General features: G+C 43.0%; 5 protein-coding genes across 5 annotated transcripts; 1 reads left to right on the plus strand and 4 right to left on the minus strand.

The window, feature by feature from the left end:
• Positions 1 to 375: 375 nt before the first annotated feature.
• LOC308135601 (C-X-C chemokine receptor type 4-like) lies at positions 376 to 1,795 on the minus strand (the record flags this gene model as incomplete). Its single annotated transcript, XM_080503673.1, has 4 exons — positions 1,759 to 1,795; positions 1,456 to 1,676; positions 1,077 to 1,360; positions 376 to 971 (listed from the first exon to the last, which is right to left on the minus strand). Exons 1-4 carry the CDS (start codon positions 1,771 to 1,773, stop codon positions 376 to 378), a joined length of 1,116 nt encoding a protein of 371 aa, XP_080359799.1. The 5' UTR covers positions 1,774 to 1,795.
• A 6,999-nt stretch (positions 1,796 to 8,794) lies between these two features.
• LOC308135185 (UDP-glucuronosyltransferase 1A1-like) lies at positions 8,795 to 11,866 on the plus strand (the record flags this gene model as incomplete). Its single annotated transcript, XM_080503060.1, has 9 exons — positions 8,795 to 9,271; positions 9,673 to 9,736; positions 9,817 to 9,965; positions 10,384 to 10,511; positions 10,643 to 10,736; positions 10,869 to 10,994; positions 11,074 to 11,161; positions 11,248 to 11,467; positions 11,596 to 11,866. The coding sequence occupies 9 exons, from the start codon at positions 8,795 to 8,797 to the stop codon at positions 11,864 to 11,866; spliced, it is 1,617 nt and encodes a 538-aa protein (XP_080359186.1).
• Positions 11,867 to 11,968: 102 nt separating this feature from the next.
• ndufb3 (NADH:ubiquinone oxidoreductase subunit B3) lies at positions 11,969 to 14,013 on the minus strand. The gene is made up of 3 exons (XM_080502874.1): positions 13,959 to 14,013; positions 12,392 to 12,520; positions 11,969 to 12,212 (listed from the first exon to the last, which is right to left on the minus strand). The coding sequence occupies exons 2-3, from the start codon at positions 12,517 to 12,519 to the stop codon at positions 12,062 to 12,064; spliced, it is 279 nt and encodes a 92-aa protein (XP_080359000.1). The 5' UTR covers position 12,520; positions 13,959 to 14,013; the 3' UTR covers positions 11,969 to 12,061.
• An 81-nt stretch (positions 14,014 to 14,094) lies between these two features.
• pecr (peroxisomal trans-2-enoyl-CoA reductase) lies at positions 14,095 to 17,196 on the minus strand. Its single transcript, XM_080503986.1, has 8 exons — positions 17,079 to 17,196; positions 16,091 to 16,224; positions 15,823 to 15,988; positions 15,651 to 15,732; positions 15,471 to 15,567; positions 15,281 to 15,391; positions 14,857 to 14,968; positions 14,095 to 14,718 (listed from the first exon to the last, which is right to left on the minus strand). Exons 1-8 carry the CDS (start codon positions 17,188 to 17,190, stop codon positions 14,636 to 14,638), a joined length of 897 nt encoding a protein of 298 aa, XP_080360112.1. The 5' UTR covers positions 17,191 to 17,196; the 3' UTR covers positions 14,095 to 14,635.
• Positions 17,197 to 18,563: 1,367 nt separating this feature from the next.
• Positions 18,564 to 20,179, minus strand: rpl37a (ribosomal protein L37a). Its single transcript, XM_080503124.1, has 4 exons — positions 20,141 to 20,179; positions 19,435 to 19,563; positions 19,224 to 19,306; positions 18,564 to 18,727 (listed from the first exon to the last, which is right to left on the minus strand). Exons 1-4 carry the CDS (start codon positions 20,141 to 20,143, stop codon positions 18,664 to 18,666), a joined length of 279 nt encoding a protein of 92 aa, XP_080359250.1. The 5' UTR covers positions 20,144 to 20,179; the 3' UTR covers positions 18,564 to 18,663.
• Between the last annotated feature and the right edge of the window lie 112 nt (positions 20,180 to 20,291).

Genomic DNA, 20,291 nt, shown 5'->3' on the forward strand with positions numbered 1-20,291 from the left:
GGGTACAGTCAAGAGCGGGTGTGTTTGATTGAGACGTATTGATCTTCTGATTTCAATGTGTTTTCTGTGATAAAGCTCTCGGTGTCTCTGAATATGTGGAGATGGATTAGAGGAATGCAATTGAATGCATGCATGGGGAACAAGTGTAAGAAAGCCACTCACAAGTATGATCATTTTGTATATTTTATTACAAACATCGACAACAGTATATAAGCACACCAGCACATCAATGATATTTATGAGGAACATTCTACCAAGAGATGAGCCCTGAGCCAGCAAGTCTCTCTGTGTTCATATGTATAATATATACACATTTATACATACAAAATATACAATATATACATTACACACATACACCAGCAACGTAAGCAAACACTAGCTGGAATGTAAACTGGAGGACTCGGACTCTGTGGTCGTGGAGGCCCCGGGGCGTCTTCGAGGTAAAATCTTCAGACTGGAGGCCCGGCTCAGAGTGAGGGCTCTGCGGGCTGAACTCTTGAAACCAGCACCGAGGAAGGCGTACAGCAGTGGGTTTAGGCAGCAGTGGGCAAATGCCATTGGTTCAGCCACCGCCAGCCACATGCCCAATGCGGCCTCCAGCCTGCAGCTCCGGGGCAGGACCTCCAGCCGCAGCAAAGCGTCCACGGAGATGCCCGCTCCATAGGGGAGCCAGCACACAAAGAAGCAGAGCACCAACGCAATGGTGGTCCTGACCGCCCGACGCTTTTGCCTCTGGCCCCCCAGAGGGCCCCGGGTCAGCCGGGTGACAATGACGCAGTAACACACCAGAAGAACCAGTCCGGGGATCACCAGACCCACCAGGACGAGCTGGAGGTGAAAGACTGCGACCCAAAGCGGAGCGTTGTCCGCTGGGTAAAACCTCTGACAGAGCGTGGATCCCTCTCCTCCTTCCTGGGTACGAGCGAATACCAAATCCGGCACCGCCAACAAACCGGCAGGCAACCAGGCGCCTAGCGGAGGCAAGGAGAAGACGAGTCAGTGACTGTGTGAGAGGAAGATGCTCAGTGAAAGAAGATAAACATCAACGGAAGGCACCCTGGATTTGTGACACTCACCTACATACACTAATCTGTATGCCAGAAGCTGCCTCAGGCCGCCGGTGTTCGTGTCTGTTGCTCGAACCACTGCCAGGTAGCGGTCCAGGCTGATGAACGCCAGGATGAGCACGCTGCCGTACAGGTTGACCGTATAGATCACGTGAACGCCGACACAGGCGGCCGCGCCGAAGCTCCAGTCACCCAGAGCCGCGTCCACCGCCCAGAACGGCAGCGCCAGAACAAAAAGGAGGTCGGCGGCCGAGAGGTGCAGGCGGTAGCGGTCAGTGAGGCTGCATTTCGACCTGTTCGGGAAGGGGACGTCCAGTCACTTTCGTGAACCACGTATCACTGCAAAGGGTAAAGATTCAACTCGACAATCCTCCGCTGCCGCTCTCACCTGCGCTGGCAGCCCAGCACGATGACCACCAAGCCGTTTCCAGTGATGCCCAGAGTGAAGATGAGAGCGTAGACCACGGGCAGGAAGACGTGCTGCAGCTCGGCCGTCATCGCGTGCTCCACATCACAAGGCTCCTCGAGATCAACTCCCAGATACCCAGAGCCAGAGCCAGAGCCCGAACCTGAGCCTGTGTCATTGTAGTCGTAGTCCAATAGGATGTGCTGTGGGGAGATCACGAGATGATGGCAATCACACATTTGTCAATGAACATTAAACAGACAAACTTGATTAAACGGTGCGTACCTCATAGTATGACATGATGGAGACGTTTACTCTCTCTCTCTCCGCGGGGTGAAGTTGAGACTTGGATCGACTGGGGTTTTATAAGCGTCTCCACGCTCCTCCCCCCCGAAGGCTCCGACACATCTGTGTTCCTGCCGAAACGTTTTTCCTGTTTTCGAGGTGTCAGGTGCCGATAGTAGATCTCTCACAGGATACTGTGTTGTTTGAATTGTTTGAGCTTTGAGACCTCTGGCTTGTGATAACCGGGTCCAATTGGCAATAGGAAAGAATGCAGATGAGAATCGGGACAATAAGCAATCTGTGCGTCTCCAAACGCCACGCTCGGTTAAATCGGGACAAGAAGCGTGAACGTGGACTCCAGCCGGACTCACTTGTCCTGTTTGCGTCACTGTCCCATACGAAGCACACAAGCATGGACACATGGACGTGCATGAGGGGAAGACACTAGAGAAACATGTGGGAGAGCAGGAAGAGAGAAGTTCAGACGATTATTATCAATCTCCATTCTGGTAAACACCACGGCGTGTGTGTCACTCCCTCTGATCTCTCACTGTCAATGAAACACAAGTGTGTGCTTGTGATTTCTGACGGCAGCATGAACTATTTCAACGGACGAGAACAAAAAACCTCTCATTATGGAGCTTGCAATGTGCTCACTAAGTCCTATTAAATTGGTAAAAAGCTTTAAAAAACTAATGTATTCAAATTTAATTTGAATGCTGAAGTTGTGTAAAATGGGAACAAGGTGCTAAACAACAAACAGGGTTGTGAAAATAAAAATAAAAAAACAGAAACAAAGCTTGTGGTACAGCCAATCTTTAGCAGAGCTTTGGCTGTAAACCCCCATCCTCTCGCAACTTACTAATTCTGGAAGTAAACGTTACTCCAAAACAAACAAACAATCTCCACAAAAAAAACAGTCAATCTGTGAGGACTGAACCCCAAAGCCCTTATCTCCTTCTCTCTTTCCCCACCCTTCCTCAGCATTCATTGCTATCAGCGTGAACATCTCCAGAGAGAGAGAGAGAGAGAGAGAGAGAGAGAGAGAGAAGAAAAAACACACTGCTGCATAGAAGTCCTCAGATTTGGAGCATGTTTGTCTGAGGAAACTCGACATCTTCAGATGTAAAGAATCAAACATTAGTAAAGAACATACATTTGTGGGATGAGCTCAGTATGTGGATTGACGACGTTCAAATGACAACATGTCTTGTTTCCAATGTCAGTGTCGAAAGAGTCGATAATCAAATTCAGTTTTGCTTTGGAAGAGGAATTGTAAACTTGTTTCTCTGCTGCTTAGCACACAAATGCACGTTTTTTTATGCTTACATAAATGAAAAGCCGCAGTGTATCATGCTGTAATGTCTGGTGGATTCTGATAATGGTACAACGTAATGTTAAAAACAACGCCATTAATGAATACTACAGGCCTTTCATTCAGGCTCTGCTCACTCCAGTGAAATAAAGCAACCAACATATTATCTTGAAATAGCATTAGTGTTTACACACTTTGTTAAAAGATGCTGCAGAAGGCAGTTATTTTATTGTATTTTTTTGATTTAACAAAATCGAAAGAAAATGCAAGATGCAAACGAAAGATGTGATTTGACATTTGAGTGCATTTTGCAGCATGTGACCATTAAATATGGCACGTTGGAATAAAATACACTATTTGAAAGACTTGATTAACGAGCCTTTGTAGTAAAACGATAGCATTCATTTGGACTCGTCTTAATATATAGGTGATGGTGTTGATATCGGTGCTGCTCTCCACTTGGATCAGTTTAAATCTCATACAATCGCGCCTCCTTGTGGAGGAAAGACGTGATAGGCGTTTCTCAACCCCTGGTTCTGGATTTCTCTGCACCTCTACTCACCAACACACACCTTTGACGAAACCCGATCACAACTTGCACGTTGTCACCAGGTCCGTTTGAATAGGAAGGCATGACAAAACACACACACAACGAGCCTTTTATCAGAGGAAATTGGACGTCAAAATAAACGAGTTTCCTTGTTTTCAGGATGTGACGCACCTCGCCACCTGCAAGTATTCATTCACTCACTTATTGTACTCAACAAAGTGTTGTGGAAGCCTTGTTTAGGTTATATAATACAGTACTTCCTCCAAATTATGTTCACGAAGAACAATTAAAATGTCAAAATAATAATGTGGTTGGCAAACTCAAGACACACCAGTTGAAGTTATGAAAGATGTCTAAGGCTTTTTGGGTTACAGTGCCTCCATTTGCTTTGCTGGCTTCAGTGACGAAAACTGATTCTAGACATCGCTTTATTCAACTTGTACTGTTGTTGAAAATCAACATGCGAACCTCCAACGCAAGCACAGAAAGGCCCCCTCACCTTCAGGTCTGAACAGGGAATCTGTCAGACAACTTTTTCCAAAGTATATTTCTAAAAGTGCTATTGACATGATCATATTCGGATAGCAGATATTAAGAACACCTACAGTCCATGTATGCAAAGAAACTGGACGCAAATGTCCATAAATTAACTGTAAACCCTGTACAAATGAATAATAAATCCAGCCAATAAATAAGTAATAAAGCAATTCCTGCAGATTAGTGTAATATCTCACTCTCACTGATGGGTGATTAATAGGCGTCTTAAGTGAAGTTAAAATGAGGGCGTCAACATTTCAGCCTCTCCCCGACGAATCAAACTGAACATTTATGGAACGAGACTAAAGATCAGAGTTCAGAGAGGAGGCTCATTAAACCTGAAAGATTTGAAGACATTTTGAATGAAGGGGCTAAAATGAATAATGCGTCTCTTCATTCAGGTGTCTGGACGCTCTAAATACTAAAGGCTTGAGTACAAATAATTCCATACAATTCTATAATGTGTAATAATGTGAAAAGACATTTAAGGCATTAACATCTATGGCTTGATTTGATTTTATTGCATGTATGTTGTTTTTTTTTTTTTAAACATCTGGTTAAAATACTGTCGGTTGCATCTATAGAATTATACTCACTGAAATAACTGGTGACGTATTCAATACTTATTTTACTGGCTGTATGTGCTTGTTTGTAGGCACTTCATTCTGACCATATATACATTGTGCTGCTGATGCAAGCGTGACAAATAAAGGGAAAATGAATGTAAATAAAAACATTTATTGACATTTACTGTCATAGGAAATTTTAAATCTATAGTTTTTAACTTCATGAAGAAACAAAGAAAGTGCATGAGAAGGAAATCATGAAAGTTAAATGGCAAAATCAACAACAACAAAAAAGAAATACACAAATATATCAGTAAAAACCACATTAGATGCAGGGATTAATGAAAGAGAAGGTCTTCATTCTTTGATAATCATGCTGCCTCGGGACTGAGAAAGCAGGTTTCTAAACCCTTGAGCTCTTTTGGGCTGGTTGGACTTGGCTGCTCTCAGCTCGCTGGTCTTCACCGTCACCGAGGACGAGAGTACGTCCCTGCTCACATCGGCTTCTGTCTGGCTGTCCCAGTCTGGGCTGCTGTTGCTGACGCTGTTAAAATGGCTGCCGTTTTCACCGTGGAGACGCTGCCGTTTAGCAGAGAAAAGCTTCCGGGAGCTTTTTGTCCTCTTCTTCCCGCTCTTCTTCCCTCTCGGTTCGTTTGCCGACTTTGTCACACACCTGAGGTTCCTTACAACAAAACACAAGAAGTTCCTTCAGATTTGAAGCCGCCAAAACTCAAAATTGGATTGTTGATATGAGGGATCAGAAAAATCTCCTTAATTGAAACAAAAACTGTATTTTGCATGGCAGCCATTGCTGCTGGACACAAACAATCTCTTAAGGATAAAAAAACAAACAAACAAACATGAAGTGGCGGGTCTGAATGGTGCTGTATTGTTCTATCACATGCGTCGGGTTTCCACTGCAAGAATTTGTGACTTTCCGGAAACTGCTGCTGCAAAGACGATCATTTTTCCCACAAACCCCATCCGTCGGGGTTCTGGGGACCATGGAACCATAGTCCTGAGTTTGAGGAGCCGGCTGCTGCTTTTTAACCTACTTTCTGCGGTGGAAACACGCGACATGTCACCATTACCTCAGGAGGAGAGGGTGTGGCCTCGAGCAGCCAGGTGACTCCTCCACCGCCACAGGTTTCCCAAACTGGAGCCGACTCAGGAACTTCCTGCCCAGGTGAAAAGTGAAGCAGCAGTCAGGTGGAACACTGAACAAAAATATAAAAATGAAAGAACACAACTAGCTTATTTCGCTCAGATATTGTTCACAAATAAATATCTAAATTCGTGTTCACTAAGTCCTCCTCCTCACCGGCGTGGAATATCAACGTCATGTAAATAAAGTTTTTTGGGTTTTTTTTGTAAACGTAGAGGGAGAAATATCAGTTTTCGTAAACATGGTCGTGAAACAATGGGAGCCAAAAACAAAAGTGTTTCTATTTTTGTTCAGGGCACGTTGAAGCACAGAGGAGCTCACCCCTCCAGGTTAGACCCCCTGGTCCACTTTTTGAGCAGGACCCACTCGTCACATGTCAGAGACGTAGGATCTGAAAAACGAAACAGAAGTTGTTTCACAAATGGGATTTTCTTTTCTTTTTTTAAATGTATGAACAGAGTATGTTTTGATGTGGATTTTTCTTTTGGGGTGGACTGACCACGGTCGAGCAGTTTGTCTTTGATTGACGTTTTGCCCATCATGGCGTTCTGGTAGAGAGTGAGACAGGCTAGACACAGGCCCGGGGGCGGACACAGTTTCTCGGGGGAGTCGACAGCTAGAGGTCCAGAAACGATGCTGCTGCAAGTTGAGGCACTGTCTTCCTCCGACTCCTCCAGTCCGTTATCCGTCACTATCCCAGCCACTCCGCTCACGTCTTCAGCATCACAGTCACCATCGTGGGTCCTCGCGATGATGTCCAAGAGGTCACGCCACTCATTCTTGTCTTTGTCAACAGTCTCCCTCGGTCTCCGGCCTCTCAGTCTTCGCTGGACGACCTCTTCATCGGAGGGACTGCTCCGAGGGCTCGTCCGGGTGGCTTTTTGGCACTTGAAAGAGCCTCGACGACTCATTGAGGGTTTTGTTTATTTACCTCTGGCAATAGTCAAGTGTGCTGCAACACAGAGAAACAGTGATAACACTCAATTTGTACGGAACACGCATTTGTGGGATGAGAAACAGATCCGAGTATGTGGGTAACGTCCATGAAAAGTATGCCTGAGTGCCTGGCCATGCCAAAATTATTTATTTTCAAGGATTTGAAGTCCAAAGAAACGAGCCAAACAGGCAGCACTTTAAGTTTAAGTTTCTCTGTATTGTTTCTATTATACAGACAAGTTCGATGGAGGTCACAACAACATTAACTGTGACATGTTCAATGCCATTCAAGCTGGATTAAGCTGTGAAAGAAAAGGAATTGATGAAGACGTTGCTCTCCAGAATCATCCAGCTTTAATCATTGTGATATTATCCAGTTAAGATAACAGCTGAACCCACATATGGACACATAACATTCATAAAAAGACTGTTCTATGTCAGTTTTCTATGAGAAGGTGAACTAAACAGTCGTTTCAGGTCAGTCCCTGGCTCTACAACATGTCGAGGACCCCGAAGTGGAGCTACGAACTCGATTAATTCGTTTCCCCGCCACGACTTTAACCTGAGGCTGAAGGGGAAGAGGCCAAACGGCCACTGAGTTCGTTTTTTAAAACCTTCATATTTCATAGTAATGGACAGATAAACGAGTTCTTGTACTCACGATTTTAAAACAAACAATCCCGCGTTTCCGTGATGACGTAGGGAGCTCGCGGGCGGAAGCGGAAGTATCGCCGCCTCGATTCTCGGTTGCCAGATCTTTACTTGCAGGTTCCAGCCCAAACTGAAAATATAATCCCCCACTTAAATTAAATTTAAACTCGGACTGCAGGGAGTTTTGTACCACGAGGAAAGCATGAAGCAATAAAAGAAAGTAAAATCCTCTTTGATCAGGGTTCCACTAAATCAGCAGGGCTGGCTATTTTGTTTTATCGCTCTCCTGCCAAACTGAAAACATAAAGGAAGCATGGAAGATGGCTAATCTGTGTTTTAAAACTAAATGAACAGCACATTATTTTAGCTAATGTCTCTGGCTTTAATAACTACACAGAACGGACAATTGATTTCAGAGGTTTCAGAGGTAGACTACAAATCTTTTGGCAACAGATTTCAAAACACCATTGACTCTATGATAATTCCAATTGCTCAATTCAATTGCCAGGAGGTACTTCACCAAAGTTTGATATCAAACGAGCAATGAAACAAGCCTGCCCAATTACTCTATTTCTTTTTATTATTGCTAAAGAAATACTAAACATTTTTATCAGAGAATTCGAACATTGCTCCCTTAGAAGTGTTGGGCAAACCTAGAACCATTAATCAATCAGTGGATGACACGACAATTTTTATGAAACAGTTGACTGAGCTGTTTAGTAACTGGCATACAGACAAATAAAGCTCTAAAGCAGACATGTTTAACTGTTGTTTACAAGCAAATAAACTACTGTATTTGACCTCTGGACTGCTGACATTGATAAAGAGTAGTACAAGTGAGTGAAGTCTTCCTGTGTGTGAAATTAAGGGAACGTAGTCAAAGTATAATCAACATCACAATGACGTGACTGCCGAACTTTCATTTAAATTGTAGTGTGTTAAAATGGTGGAAAGATATTTCACATTGCTCATCCAAACTCAATTTTTCCTCACTTTTCAGTGTTATCCATGAATTTGTGCCTTTTCTTTTCTGCATATCTTAAACCAGTGACCAACAAACATCAATGATCTCTTTGCAAGAGATTGTCACATGTGAGGACTTTGACACAGCCTCTAATTCACAGAGGTATTTCTACAGGCTGCAGTGAGAAGCCCGAGGGGAGTGGAAAGCTCCAAGAGCTTTGAAATAGGAGTGTTTTCCCCCGTCTCTGCACCCTGCTGCTTTGTCAGCGTCGAAGTCAGTCAGACCCGGATCGTAGGAAAGGTGAAGAATGAGGAAATCAGCAGTGTTGTTGTTTTTGCTGCTGAACGCGGTGATGAAGGCGAACGCTGCAACAGGCAAGAAGAGTGAATTTGAGGCAGGAAATTCCAGGCTGCCGACGGAAGAAGCTGAAGGCATGGACACTGTTCCTCCAAGACAGATCAATTCCACAGCTTTTTTAGGTAACTTGCTCGTGGTGCCAATGGATGGGAGTCACTGGGTGGGCGTGAAGGCCATTGCCGAAGAAATGGGTCGTCGAGGGCACAGGGTCACTGTGGTAATTCCTGAGGTCAGCATTCGAATGGGCCCCGGAAAACATTACCACATTGTGACCCATCCTGTTCCTTATGACCAGACCCACATAGACTCTGTGATGTCTTCCAACACGGACATCTTGAAAAAAACCTCAAATTCTTTCCTGGAAAAAGTACAAAGACGATTCTCACAGGTCCAGAAAATTGCAAACTTCATTCACATTACTGCGGAGAGCCTACTGTTCAATGACAGCTTGATCTCGTACCTGGGACAGCAGGTGAGTGAACACACACACAGCATGAACACAATACCTGTTAAATCTAATACAACCCACACTTTGAAAACCTGAAACACTTGATACTGTGTCCAAGGTGGAGGTGGACGGCGAACAGAACGACAGAAGTTGTTTTCTGGATGTTTTGTCAGTCAGTGCTATTTCTCCTACAGTGAGATTCTGACACCGTTGTGCATCTGTTAACTTTGTTTCGCCAAAGCACAAACACTGCAAGAAGGAAAATACTAACAATGCAAAAAGGTGGCATTAGCGCTATTAAATTACAATGATATATCATTAATATTTCAAGTTGAATTTAAGCAGGTAATGTTGAAGGTTTTAGTTACAACCACAGATGTATCTTCTGTTCTTTCTTTGCTTCCTCTCACTCTTTCTCTCAACAGGACTTTGATGCTGTTTTGACCGATCCTATGGTGCCGACGGGCTCATTAATCGCCCGCAAATTAGGTGACTTTTCTTGCGCTGCATCATCTGTGCGCTTGTGCCATTTTACATGTTCTCACTACTCACCGCTCCATCATATTCAGGTCTTCCCACCATCAATTTGCTGAGGGCTATTCCCTGTTCCCTGGATATGAAGTCTGCAGGCTGTCCCTCCCCAGCCTCCTATGTTCCTCGTTTTTTCACTGGATACACAGATAAGATGAACTTCAAGGAGAGAGTCATCAACACTTTGGTGAGGTCAATATACACAGAATTATACATCCTGTCACACGTTTAATAATATTAGCTTGCTAATAATCTGCTTGGTTCCATTTTAAATGTTTGGTTTGGTAAACTGTACTTGCAAATTCTGGCTCATACTTTGCGTCTTTGTTTTGATGTTACTTATTATGAACATATCCTCTTAAAACTCCCAAAGAATGTTCAGGTTGACTAATTAAGAGTCTTTGTCACAGACAGAAATGCCTGCCCTCCTTTTGTTGGTGACCTATTTAAAGCTAAAGTGCAGTAGTCTGTAACGTCGGTCTTGAGGTTTGGGGCCGTTAAAAATCTAACCTGTTAAAATTTAACCTGTTAAACGAGCATGTTTCAAAGTACCCACAGTCCACTTTGTTCATTTGTTTGCTCTTGCGCTCCCTTCTGACCTGCAGGTAGCTTTACTGGAGCCTTTGCTTTGCAAAATCTTCTACTGGCGCTTTGATCAAATCGCCTCCAAGTTCTTAGGCGAGGAAGTGGGCATAGAGCAAGTGCTATCAGAGTCTGATATCTGGCTGATGAGGTAACGTGTACAGAGGGCCTTCATTCTTGTTTTGGAGAGAAATACATGCACTATGATTTGTTGTTGTGAAAGCTGCTCTTAGAGGGAGATGAAGTATCTTAAACACCTCCATTGATGTCATATCAAAACAGGATTGACTTCACCCTGGAGTTTCCACGGCCCCTCATGCCTAATGTAGTACTGGTTGGTGGAATAAACTGCAATGTCCGAAATCCTCTGCCTGAAGTAAGTCCGAGTGAGAAGAGAAAACCATAAACTCAAATGTTCTTTGGTGTTTCTACTGTTCAACTTCCATTGTAATGTATGCAGATGGTACACAGAACGTGCGATTTATGAACACGTGCTCATGTTTTGCAGGAATTGGAGCCCTGGGTATCGGGAGAGCATGGGTTTGTGGTTTTCACTCTGGGAACCATGGTGACAGCGCTACCACTTGACACTACATCTGCATTCATAGAGGCCTTCAGACAGATTCCACAAAATGTACAGTGTCTTTATCTAAAAAAAACACAAATCATAAAGGATAAATCCAGGCGAAGTCAAATAACTCATCGTTTCACAGGTAGTGTGGCGGTACACTGGACCAGTTCCTGATAATCTACCAGGGAATGTGAAAATAATGAGTTGGGTGCCTCAGAATGACCTACTGGGTATGTGAGGTCACAGAAACACAACCTGACATGGGGTGTACCCTACGTTGAACTGACAGATGTGGATTTGTTGTGTTGTACGTTAGCACATCCTGGAGTTCGGGCTTTCATCACTCATGCTGGCTCACACGGTCTGTTTGAGGGTGTGTGCCATGCGGTTCCAATGTTGATGGTGCCAATTTCTGGGGACCAGCCTGACAACGCACAGAAGATGGCAAGCAGGAGGGTGGGAGTAATGTTGGATATTATGTCCATCACGACAGAGACTGTTTTGCAAGGACTGAATGAGCTCATCAATGACACCAGGTGAGGACGCCGCGAAGTCAGACTCGTTTGCATCTCAAGTTTATGCTCGACAGTGCAATTCATACAGTAAAACCTCAGTGTTGTATATCTTCTTTTTTTTAACCCTCCTCATCAATGTGTGTGTTCAGGTATAAAGAGAATATCCAGAAGCTGTCCGCTCTTCATAAAGACCGGCCCGTTGATCCACTCGACCTCTCAGTGTACTGGACGGAGTTCGTGATGCGACATAAAGGAGCAAAGCATCTTAGGGCAGCTGTTCATGATCTCAACTGGTTTCAGTACTTTTGTTTGGATGTATTAACTCTACTGGCTTTAATAGTGGTGGTTTCAGTAATACTGACTGTAAAATGTATGAAATTATGCCTCAGAAAACTGAGCAGAAAGAGGAAGAAGGACTAGAAAGAAGTTTCTTTTTTCTCCATCCTAATCATTGCTTGTTAAGGGAAAAACATTTTTTGTAAACAAAGCCTTATTGAAAATAAAAATGGTCAGAAATTCAAGTGACGTGGTGATCAAGCAAATTTTAATACACAGAAAATAAAGATTATCAGATTCCATTCGGTATGATCTCAGTCCAACAGACAATAATGAGGATTAGTGACCACCCTTCTTGGGTGGGAAAAAGGTGTATTCGACAGCCAGGGCGACGGCAAATGCAGCAAAGCCCCACTTGAATCCTTTCAGTAGAACGTCAGACAGAGTCACGGCACGAGCGAAGCCGCCTGAATACCTCCATGCCTCATTCCTACAGAGAACAACATGCAGCGTCAGACACAAACTGACCCCGCAGTTAAAAGGAACATGATAAGACTGCAAGATTGAAAAATACCAATTCAAGTGAATCACTCCCTTGACTGACATCAGTACATTCATGTTGAAATAAAACGCACTGATATGTCTAACAAAGGGTCTAAACATACGGACCGAGCCCACGGGTCCTTGAGCCCCCGAGCTGCCAGCCTCTGCTGGGTGAACTCCAGCGGCGTTCCCTCCGTCTTCCACTGTTTCCAGTCTGGCATCGGCATCTTGCCGTGGCCGTGGTCACCGCCCATGCTGAACACAAAGACATACAGAGGGATGTTAGTAGTGATTATTCATTTAAATTCATTAGCTTATAGCTTCAGGATTGACACGTGAATCTTATTGTGGTGATTTACAAATTGAAATAAAACTGCAATAAATACCTCTTTTAAATTCAGTATGAGCAGGTTCATGATCCAGAAAGATCTGTATAATATTTTTTTTTTTAATAAATGTACTATTAAACAACTTTTGTAAGAAATAAAATAACTATAACACAGTCCCATACCTTTGTCTCTTTGGCTTCTGTAAACACCTAACTACGGAAACTTTTGTAAACAATCGTGCATCTCTTTTATTCTTTCATTTATTTTTCAAAGAGCTTCCTTAGAAAAGGAATAAAACCGTTGCAATTCAATGATAAATTGGTTGACAAGCTTTTAAATCCGAGTCTCAGTAAAGCATGTTTCACCAGCATTTGATGAAATGTTTAAAGCCAAAGCTGTTGTCACAGAGCGAGAATCTAGTGAGTTCAAATACAGGCCGAGATTTTCCCGTGTGGAGTTTGCATTTTCTCCCTTTGTGTGTGGGTTTCCTCCAGGCACGCTGGTTTCCTTACACAGTAAAAAAACAACAACAACATGATTGTGAGGTTAAATTGTCCTAGGGTGTGAATGTGAGTGTGTGTGGTTGTCAGAGTGTGTGATGGACTGGGTGTGCCCTGCCCTCACCCACAGATTGATGGGATCGGCGTTCTAGATATAGAAGATGGATAATGCGAGAATATAAAAGTGAGATATGTACAATCTGAAGTGATAAAGAAAGATGCCTCAAAAGCATCCATTAAGATATATTTCTTTTTAATCACAGAAAAACTATTTTGTTGCCATAAAACCACAATTCACGAGGTAGCCTGATTTAATTTAGATTAAAAAAATTCAAAGATTAAATATAATTAAAAAGGGGAGAAATAGATGATAAAGGGTGCATTAAGCGTGTACTTTATTCATTGGAGGTTGTTTTTGCTGTTGCCGAGTACATCTGGAATATTTTAAATATATTTTGACAATCCAAATAAGTTAGTCAGAAGGAAATGTAAGATATTGTAAAGAAATAAACTTCCAATGACGTATAGCCACAAGGGTCCTTCAAACGTGTTCACAGTAAACCATCCAAAGCCTTAAATGAAGACTTATTAAGAGTCTTACTTATCAGTTTCTAATTACATTAATATAAGCTTCACCCTGATCACCGATCATATTATTAAGCCAAATAAAAGATAATATTGTCTTCAACGCTGGAAGCTAACAGTTAGCACAGCGCTAACTACCAACAAACCTCTGCTCACATGAAACTGGAACATTTACTCGAAAACGTGTTGTTTGCGCAAATGATCAGCATTCCGACTGTATTGTACTGGTGACAAATTAGAATAAAAAAAGGCGACTTCGGCGCAGAAAAGTGTTTTTACCTGAACTGCTTGTTGTGACCTCTGATGCTGCAGGAACCGACTACGACAGTGTGAAGTTGGTTTACGGCAGATCTACGGAACGGTGCGAGGGACAAAATGCTCTCACGCTTTCGCGCATCATCTTTTAAATTGAAAACCATTTTAATTGTATCAATACATTCGGTGACATTGAACAAAAGTCGCAGCTTGCTATACAAATATGGGTTTAAATACCACATTTAGGAAGTGAAAATTAACATTGTGTGATCAGTGGGACGGATTTGTTCAGCTGTTCTACTTTGACAACCTTCTGTTTTACAACAGGGTTTAAGAACAGTTGGATGTATATTTCAACCATTTCTTATTACAATCAATTGCATCACATACAATTACAATTATATACAATCATATAAAACATTCAATAATAAATCACACACCTCATATGGACACGTTTTTCTTCAGGTCAGTAGCCTCTTTCACACAGCCAGAAGACGTACACAACACAGACATTAGAGAGGAACATGCTCCTCATTAGTTTGCGATGCATGACCCATTCACACAGTTTTCACGCCACCCCCCCCCCCCCCAAAAAAAAAACAAAAAACAACCCAAAACCCCTGTTTATTAAAGGCTAAGTTATTGCTTATAGTGTTGATTCAGGTAATTATTCATGTTGGTTTGCGATGTTGATAAGTGAATTAGAGTTTGCTTTGTGGGTCAAGCAGTCCCTTCAAAGCATCCAGGTTCTCCCCCTTTGGCGCCTCAGGCCAGGCACTGTGGTCTGGAGATAAACATACAGAACACACAGACTTCAGCAAACCCTGCATGGACATTTGTTTTTTTCTTGACAAAGTAATGCTTTCTGCAACGGTGAAACATGAACGTGACGGATAAGTTTTGCTTTTGAATGCCGTCATACCTGGTACCTCCCACATGGAGTGGTACAGACTCTGTCCTGCATCAACTCTGAGTGTAGCTCCGGTGATATAGGAGGCAGCGGGAGAGAGCAGGAAACACACCGCTGACGAAATCTGAAGAAATACAACAAACAAGTGAAATATTCGAGACTGCGACACCATAGAAAGCCATCACTGCCAATCTCAACACACATCAGTGAGTGAAATCTACTTTCTACTCGGCTTCATGGAGCTCTGCAAGGAGCCAACACAAACCCGAAATAAACAAGGTGTGTAAAGCTGCAACTAAACACAATCGAATACATTCTATTTGATCAGGAACATGTAGAACATTGAAGTGTATTGTTAACAGAATTATCAGCAATAACAAAGCTCCAGCCCACAGTCGCCTTGATGTTCTATAGTTGTCACGATGTAGCTACACACCTCTTCCGGCACACCCAGTCTTTTTGCGAGGTTAAAGGATGAAGACATCTTGAAAATATGTGGTCCGATCTCTTTGTAGTTCTCCATTGCAGTTTTGGAAAAGATTGTACCCTGTTGCCAAACGCAGAAGACAGTCACTTAAAACACTCGAATTACAAAACGTCCATCCAAACCTACACACTGTACATACAGGTGCAACTGCGTTGATCCGCACTCCGGACGACGCCCACTCCACAGACAGACTCTTGGTTAAGTTATCCACCGCTGCCCTTGCTGCTCCTGTGTGGCTGCAGGCAAGAAGGCCAAACTGTCAGGAAATATGTGAGCCAGTCCACTGATCAGTGGCTAAACTAATCAAGGTGGTTCTTACGCCATCCCCGGAAAGCCTTTCCACATGTCAGCGATGATGTTGATGATCACGCCCCCGTGCTCCTTCATCCAGGCCGTGTACACTGTGAGTGGAGGAGTACCCGCTTATCACAATGAAGGTTATACACACACACACACACACTGTAAAAGTATTAAAAAGTGCGCTGGCCTACCCTCCTGGCAGCAGTGAAAGGTTCCCGTCAGGTTGGTGTCCACCACCGCCTTCCAGCCTTTGGAGGACATGTGTTCCGCTGGGCTGCTAAACTGACCTCCTCCGTTGTTCACCAAAAAGTCGATTCGGCCGAATCGCTCCAACACCGACGAGACGAGAGTCTTCACCTGATGCACGAGGGGCCAAAACAAACAAACAAAACAAAAAAAATCACATGATTAAACCGTGCACTGAAAAATACTTCATAATGAGCAAGATGCTGTGCCCACCTCCTCTTGACTGCGGATGTTACACGACAGAACTGTAACACTAGCAGGACTCGAGGGAGGAATTTTCTGTCTCATTTCCAGAGCCGCTGCCTCCAACCTCTCGGTCTTCCTGCTGGAGATCACCACATTGCAGCCTGGGAACAAAACCAAAAAAAATGTCAAGATGCAACATGGAGCTGTTCAGAAAGTTCAAATAGAGCCTGGCTACTGACTTCGATGGTATTTTATCCTATAGGCTATAGCACTCTCTCTCTCTCTCTCTCCTCACAAGCTTGAAGTATTATTATTTAGTTCTGATGGTTTTCACCCCATAGATTATTGGACGATTTAAGACACTTTAACTTGAAATATCCAGTCAGTCTTTGTGTATTGTCTGCAACCATCATAACTGTCACACATGGTTTTGCTGTAATACCTAAAGGTAATTGTAAATTCGATCTATTATAATTACTGTCCATGCTTTCGGTAAGATGGTTCGGAGTGTCTTATTGTTAACAAAACTCATCCGATATTTGCGAAGGATTGGTCCGTCATATTCTTCACTACCAGTTATATTATAATGAACTGACGAGACCACGACTGCAGTGAAAAGGAGACAGAATACACAGAAGAGTGGAAACATCACATACATGGAACACACAGTAAAAAGAAGTGTGTGTGTGTGTTCCAGCCCCAGGAGGGAGACCAGATCAAAACCAAGCCACCACGTCCTGAACAAAGTTTGAAAAAAAACAAAAAAGTTACAATAAACTGCACAATGTTAAAGAAAACCGATGCTGGACTTGTTGAGGAGTATGACCTCAGAGGACAGAGGTGATGTTCACAGCAGTCGCTGTGGTCTTCACAGGTTTCAGTAGTGCGACACGACTTCAGGATGTGTGTCGAAGTTCACGTCACTGCTGTCACTTCTGTGTTTCTGCAAACAAACTAAACAAAAAAAACAAACAAAAAAAAACAACCGTCTCCGGGTTTCCCCACCACGACTCACCGAGCTCCAACAGCTCTGCGGAAATAGCTTTACCGATGCCGGTTCCTCCACCGGTGACTATTGCGACTTTCTGGTTGAACAAGCCAGGTCTGAACACACTGGAGGCCGCCATGTCTGTTTGTGCTGCTGCTGAGGTGAACACAGCACCCCCTGCAGGACAGTTCTGAAATAACACATCGCCCACTGCACAACCGTGCTGAAGGTAACACGGCGCCCCCTGCAGGACAGTAATTGCACGTGGGTTTCAGCGTTCCCAAATACTGGACTCACTCTGAATCATGTAAAATTTGTTAGAAATAAATTACCATGCACAAGTCGAACAACTTTAGTACTACTAAACAAATATATGAACGTCCTGTGGTTTGAATATCTGTTCACATTGGTATTGAAAACAATTTGTTCCCTAATCATACATTATAGTATCTCACACTTTTTGTGAATCCTCCGTTTTACAGCAATTATTTTTCATAGCATTCGTCATGACTTCTCTCCACAACTGCACTTTAATGAACATTCTTAAGCAACTCTCGTGATGGTCGGTAATTTCACTTTTCAATGAACAGAAACAAACGTAGAATATTTGATATCTAGAAATGTCATTCTTAAGATTTAGACAAAGTAAAATAGCCCAAATCACACTCATGGCATAGGGTCTAATAAGTGTGGTAAAACAAGATACACTAATTAAGGATGTTGACTATATTTGCAGAAGTGTCCAATGTTGCAGAGCACAGATCTTCAGTTCCATTGTTTGTTAATGCTGAACTGTGAATTGGTGATTAATAAAGTATCCATCTCATCCCAGCAAAAACAGCTACGTCTGAATAAAAGTCCATGTATCGTTTATTTTGGGAGGTTTTGAAATATTTAATACTTCTCAAGGACTTTAGTGAACCATAACGTTGTGTGGATGGCCGAATGGTTACATTATCTCCTGGAAATAATCCACAAGATCACAGGGACAAGCTCTCCCCTCAGTAACTTTGTATTTTGCTTCTACGGGGTCAAGCCGGGCTTGATGAAGAAACACCACGCAAAATCTTCAGAGTTGATCCTTTGTCATCAGTGTAGAGCAGTTTAAAATGTATTTAAATGGCTGCAACAAGCCTTTAAGATGCTGGAAAAAGACCATAGTACTATAATGCCTTAAAGGTGAACTATCCCTCTTTCACTTGATCACAACTCAAGACGATTTCTACCTCTGCTATATTAATTTAAGTATTCATCAACGCCACCCCCCCCCCCCCATGATCTATGATCAAACATGCATAACTCAGTTTGATACAATCTTTCTCCACCATCAAGCGATGAAAAATACGGCCACGCTCCATGCAGCTGGATTATAAACTCACCCAATCTGACATCCCGTTTCACACTTGAAGTGAGAATAAAGAGATGGATTTGTGTAAGGAACCTCCTCACAATGAGAGTGCAATTCAGAGTCACACGATTAGAAATTAAAATAAAATAGAAAGACACAAGAGCTCCGCTCCAGACCGATTTATTTTTGGATGTTGAGGCCATGTCCAGGTCGGTTAAATTATAGAAAAAGTCCCAAATCCACCAGCGATTGCTCTGCACTGGTTTACTGGTCCTTCAACTCCTTCAGTCTCCTGATTGCAGACTTGACTGTGACAGCGGATGTTGTGCTGCAATGAAAAAACAAAACAAACGAACAATAAAAAAAAAACAGGATTTCAGAAACCCAGTTTTCAGGAACATAGACCTCCAGGAGTTGGTCAAAGATGAGTCTCGGTGAAGCTCCTAAACCCACAAGAGAAGCTCGATACTCCATTTACAGACGGGATAGGATTTTGGCAAACAATGCAACGACACCTTACTTTCACAGTTCCAACATTAATATTTTCTTTTAGTAAGCCTAATCCAAGTTATTCATACATGTCAATGCTGGAAGATATTAAACGTTGAAAAGTAAAACCCGGATCATACGAATATTTGTCTCACAGTTGTATGCAAAACTCTTTAACATTAATGTCCACTGAAATGTCTAAATATGGACCAAATCTTTCTTCTCACATGGGCAATGCTAATTTACTGCAACATCATCAGAAAAGGACAAATCCTACAGACATGCACTGTTAACCATATCAACATCCGTACGACTGTCACAAGAAGAGAACCTACTTGTATGTCCAAGCACCTCCGGCCACAGTCTTCTTGCAGGACCCACAGTGCCAGATACCAACAGCCCTCCTCTTCATCTTGGTCTGCAAATAAAACAACACAACAGTGAACTTTGACCTGCATCCAGATGTCCTACAGAAATAAACTGCATCGCTTTTGACAGTTTGAAACATGTGAGGCCTTTTCAGTGTGGCCTGGGGTTCATCCTCACCTTGCCACAGAAAGAGCAGGTATACTTTGCGTGCTGGGAGATTTCAATTTTCTTCACCATCTTCCTGAGCGAAGCACCATAACGGGTGCCGTATTTACCCACGATCCCCACCTTCTTGGTGCGTTTGGCCTGGAGGAGACAACACAGTGAGTTACACAGGTTTTTTAAACATGCAGTTATACAGACAGGCCTCTTCCACGATCACATACACTGCCAACACACAGGATGAAGCTGCAAAGCGTCACTCCCAATATATAGTTGTCCAATACGTGAAAACAGCTATTAAAAGGAGACTAATTGATTAAAACCAACAGGTTTGTGCAAGCCGCTCCAGCGTTAGCCACCTAGCTTGCTCACCTATTTCGATATTGCTTCGTCCGATTTTAGAGGAAAATAACAACCTTACGTAGAACACCATGTTTCACCTTTATGAAACAGACTCGAATACCAAAACCCACGTTTCGTCAATTCAATGAAACTAGTGCGGCACTGCGCGCCCGGTTCTACGCTCAATGGCGGCAGCCATTTCTGTGTCGACCGGGCATGAAAACATCACTTTATTATTTAAACAATCGCCGCATCACGCAGATAGTGGTAACGTCAAAAGAACACGGTTCCCGCAAACCATCTGGATGTGTGTTTATATCGATAATCGCTGCAGATAACTTGGATTAACGTGGATTGTTGGTGGACAGTTTCAGCTCACCATCGTTTCAGAGGAGACGGAGGTCCAAAGAGGAAGTACTCAACGCGCAGGCGCGATTTAGTGGCTCCGTTCCGGTGCATTGCGGGATATGTGGTCCCAACAGAATTAACTTCTAATATAAAAACTGCAGTTTTTACAAAAATTGTAAGTT

Source organism: Blennius ocellaris (assembly GCF_963422515.1).
Source record: "Blennius ocellaris genome assembly, chromosome: 10".
In the NCBI taxonomy this organism is placed as follows: Eukaryota; Metazoa; Chordata; class Actinopteri; order Blenniiformes; family Blenniidae; genus Blennius; species Blennius ocellaris.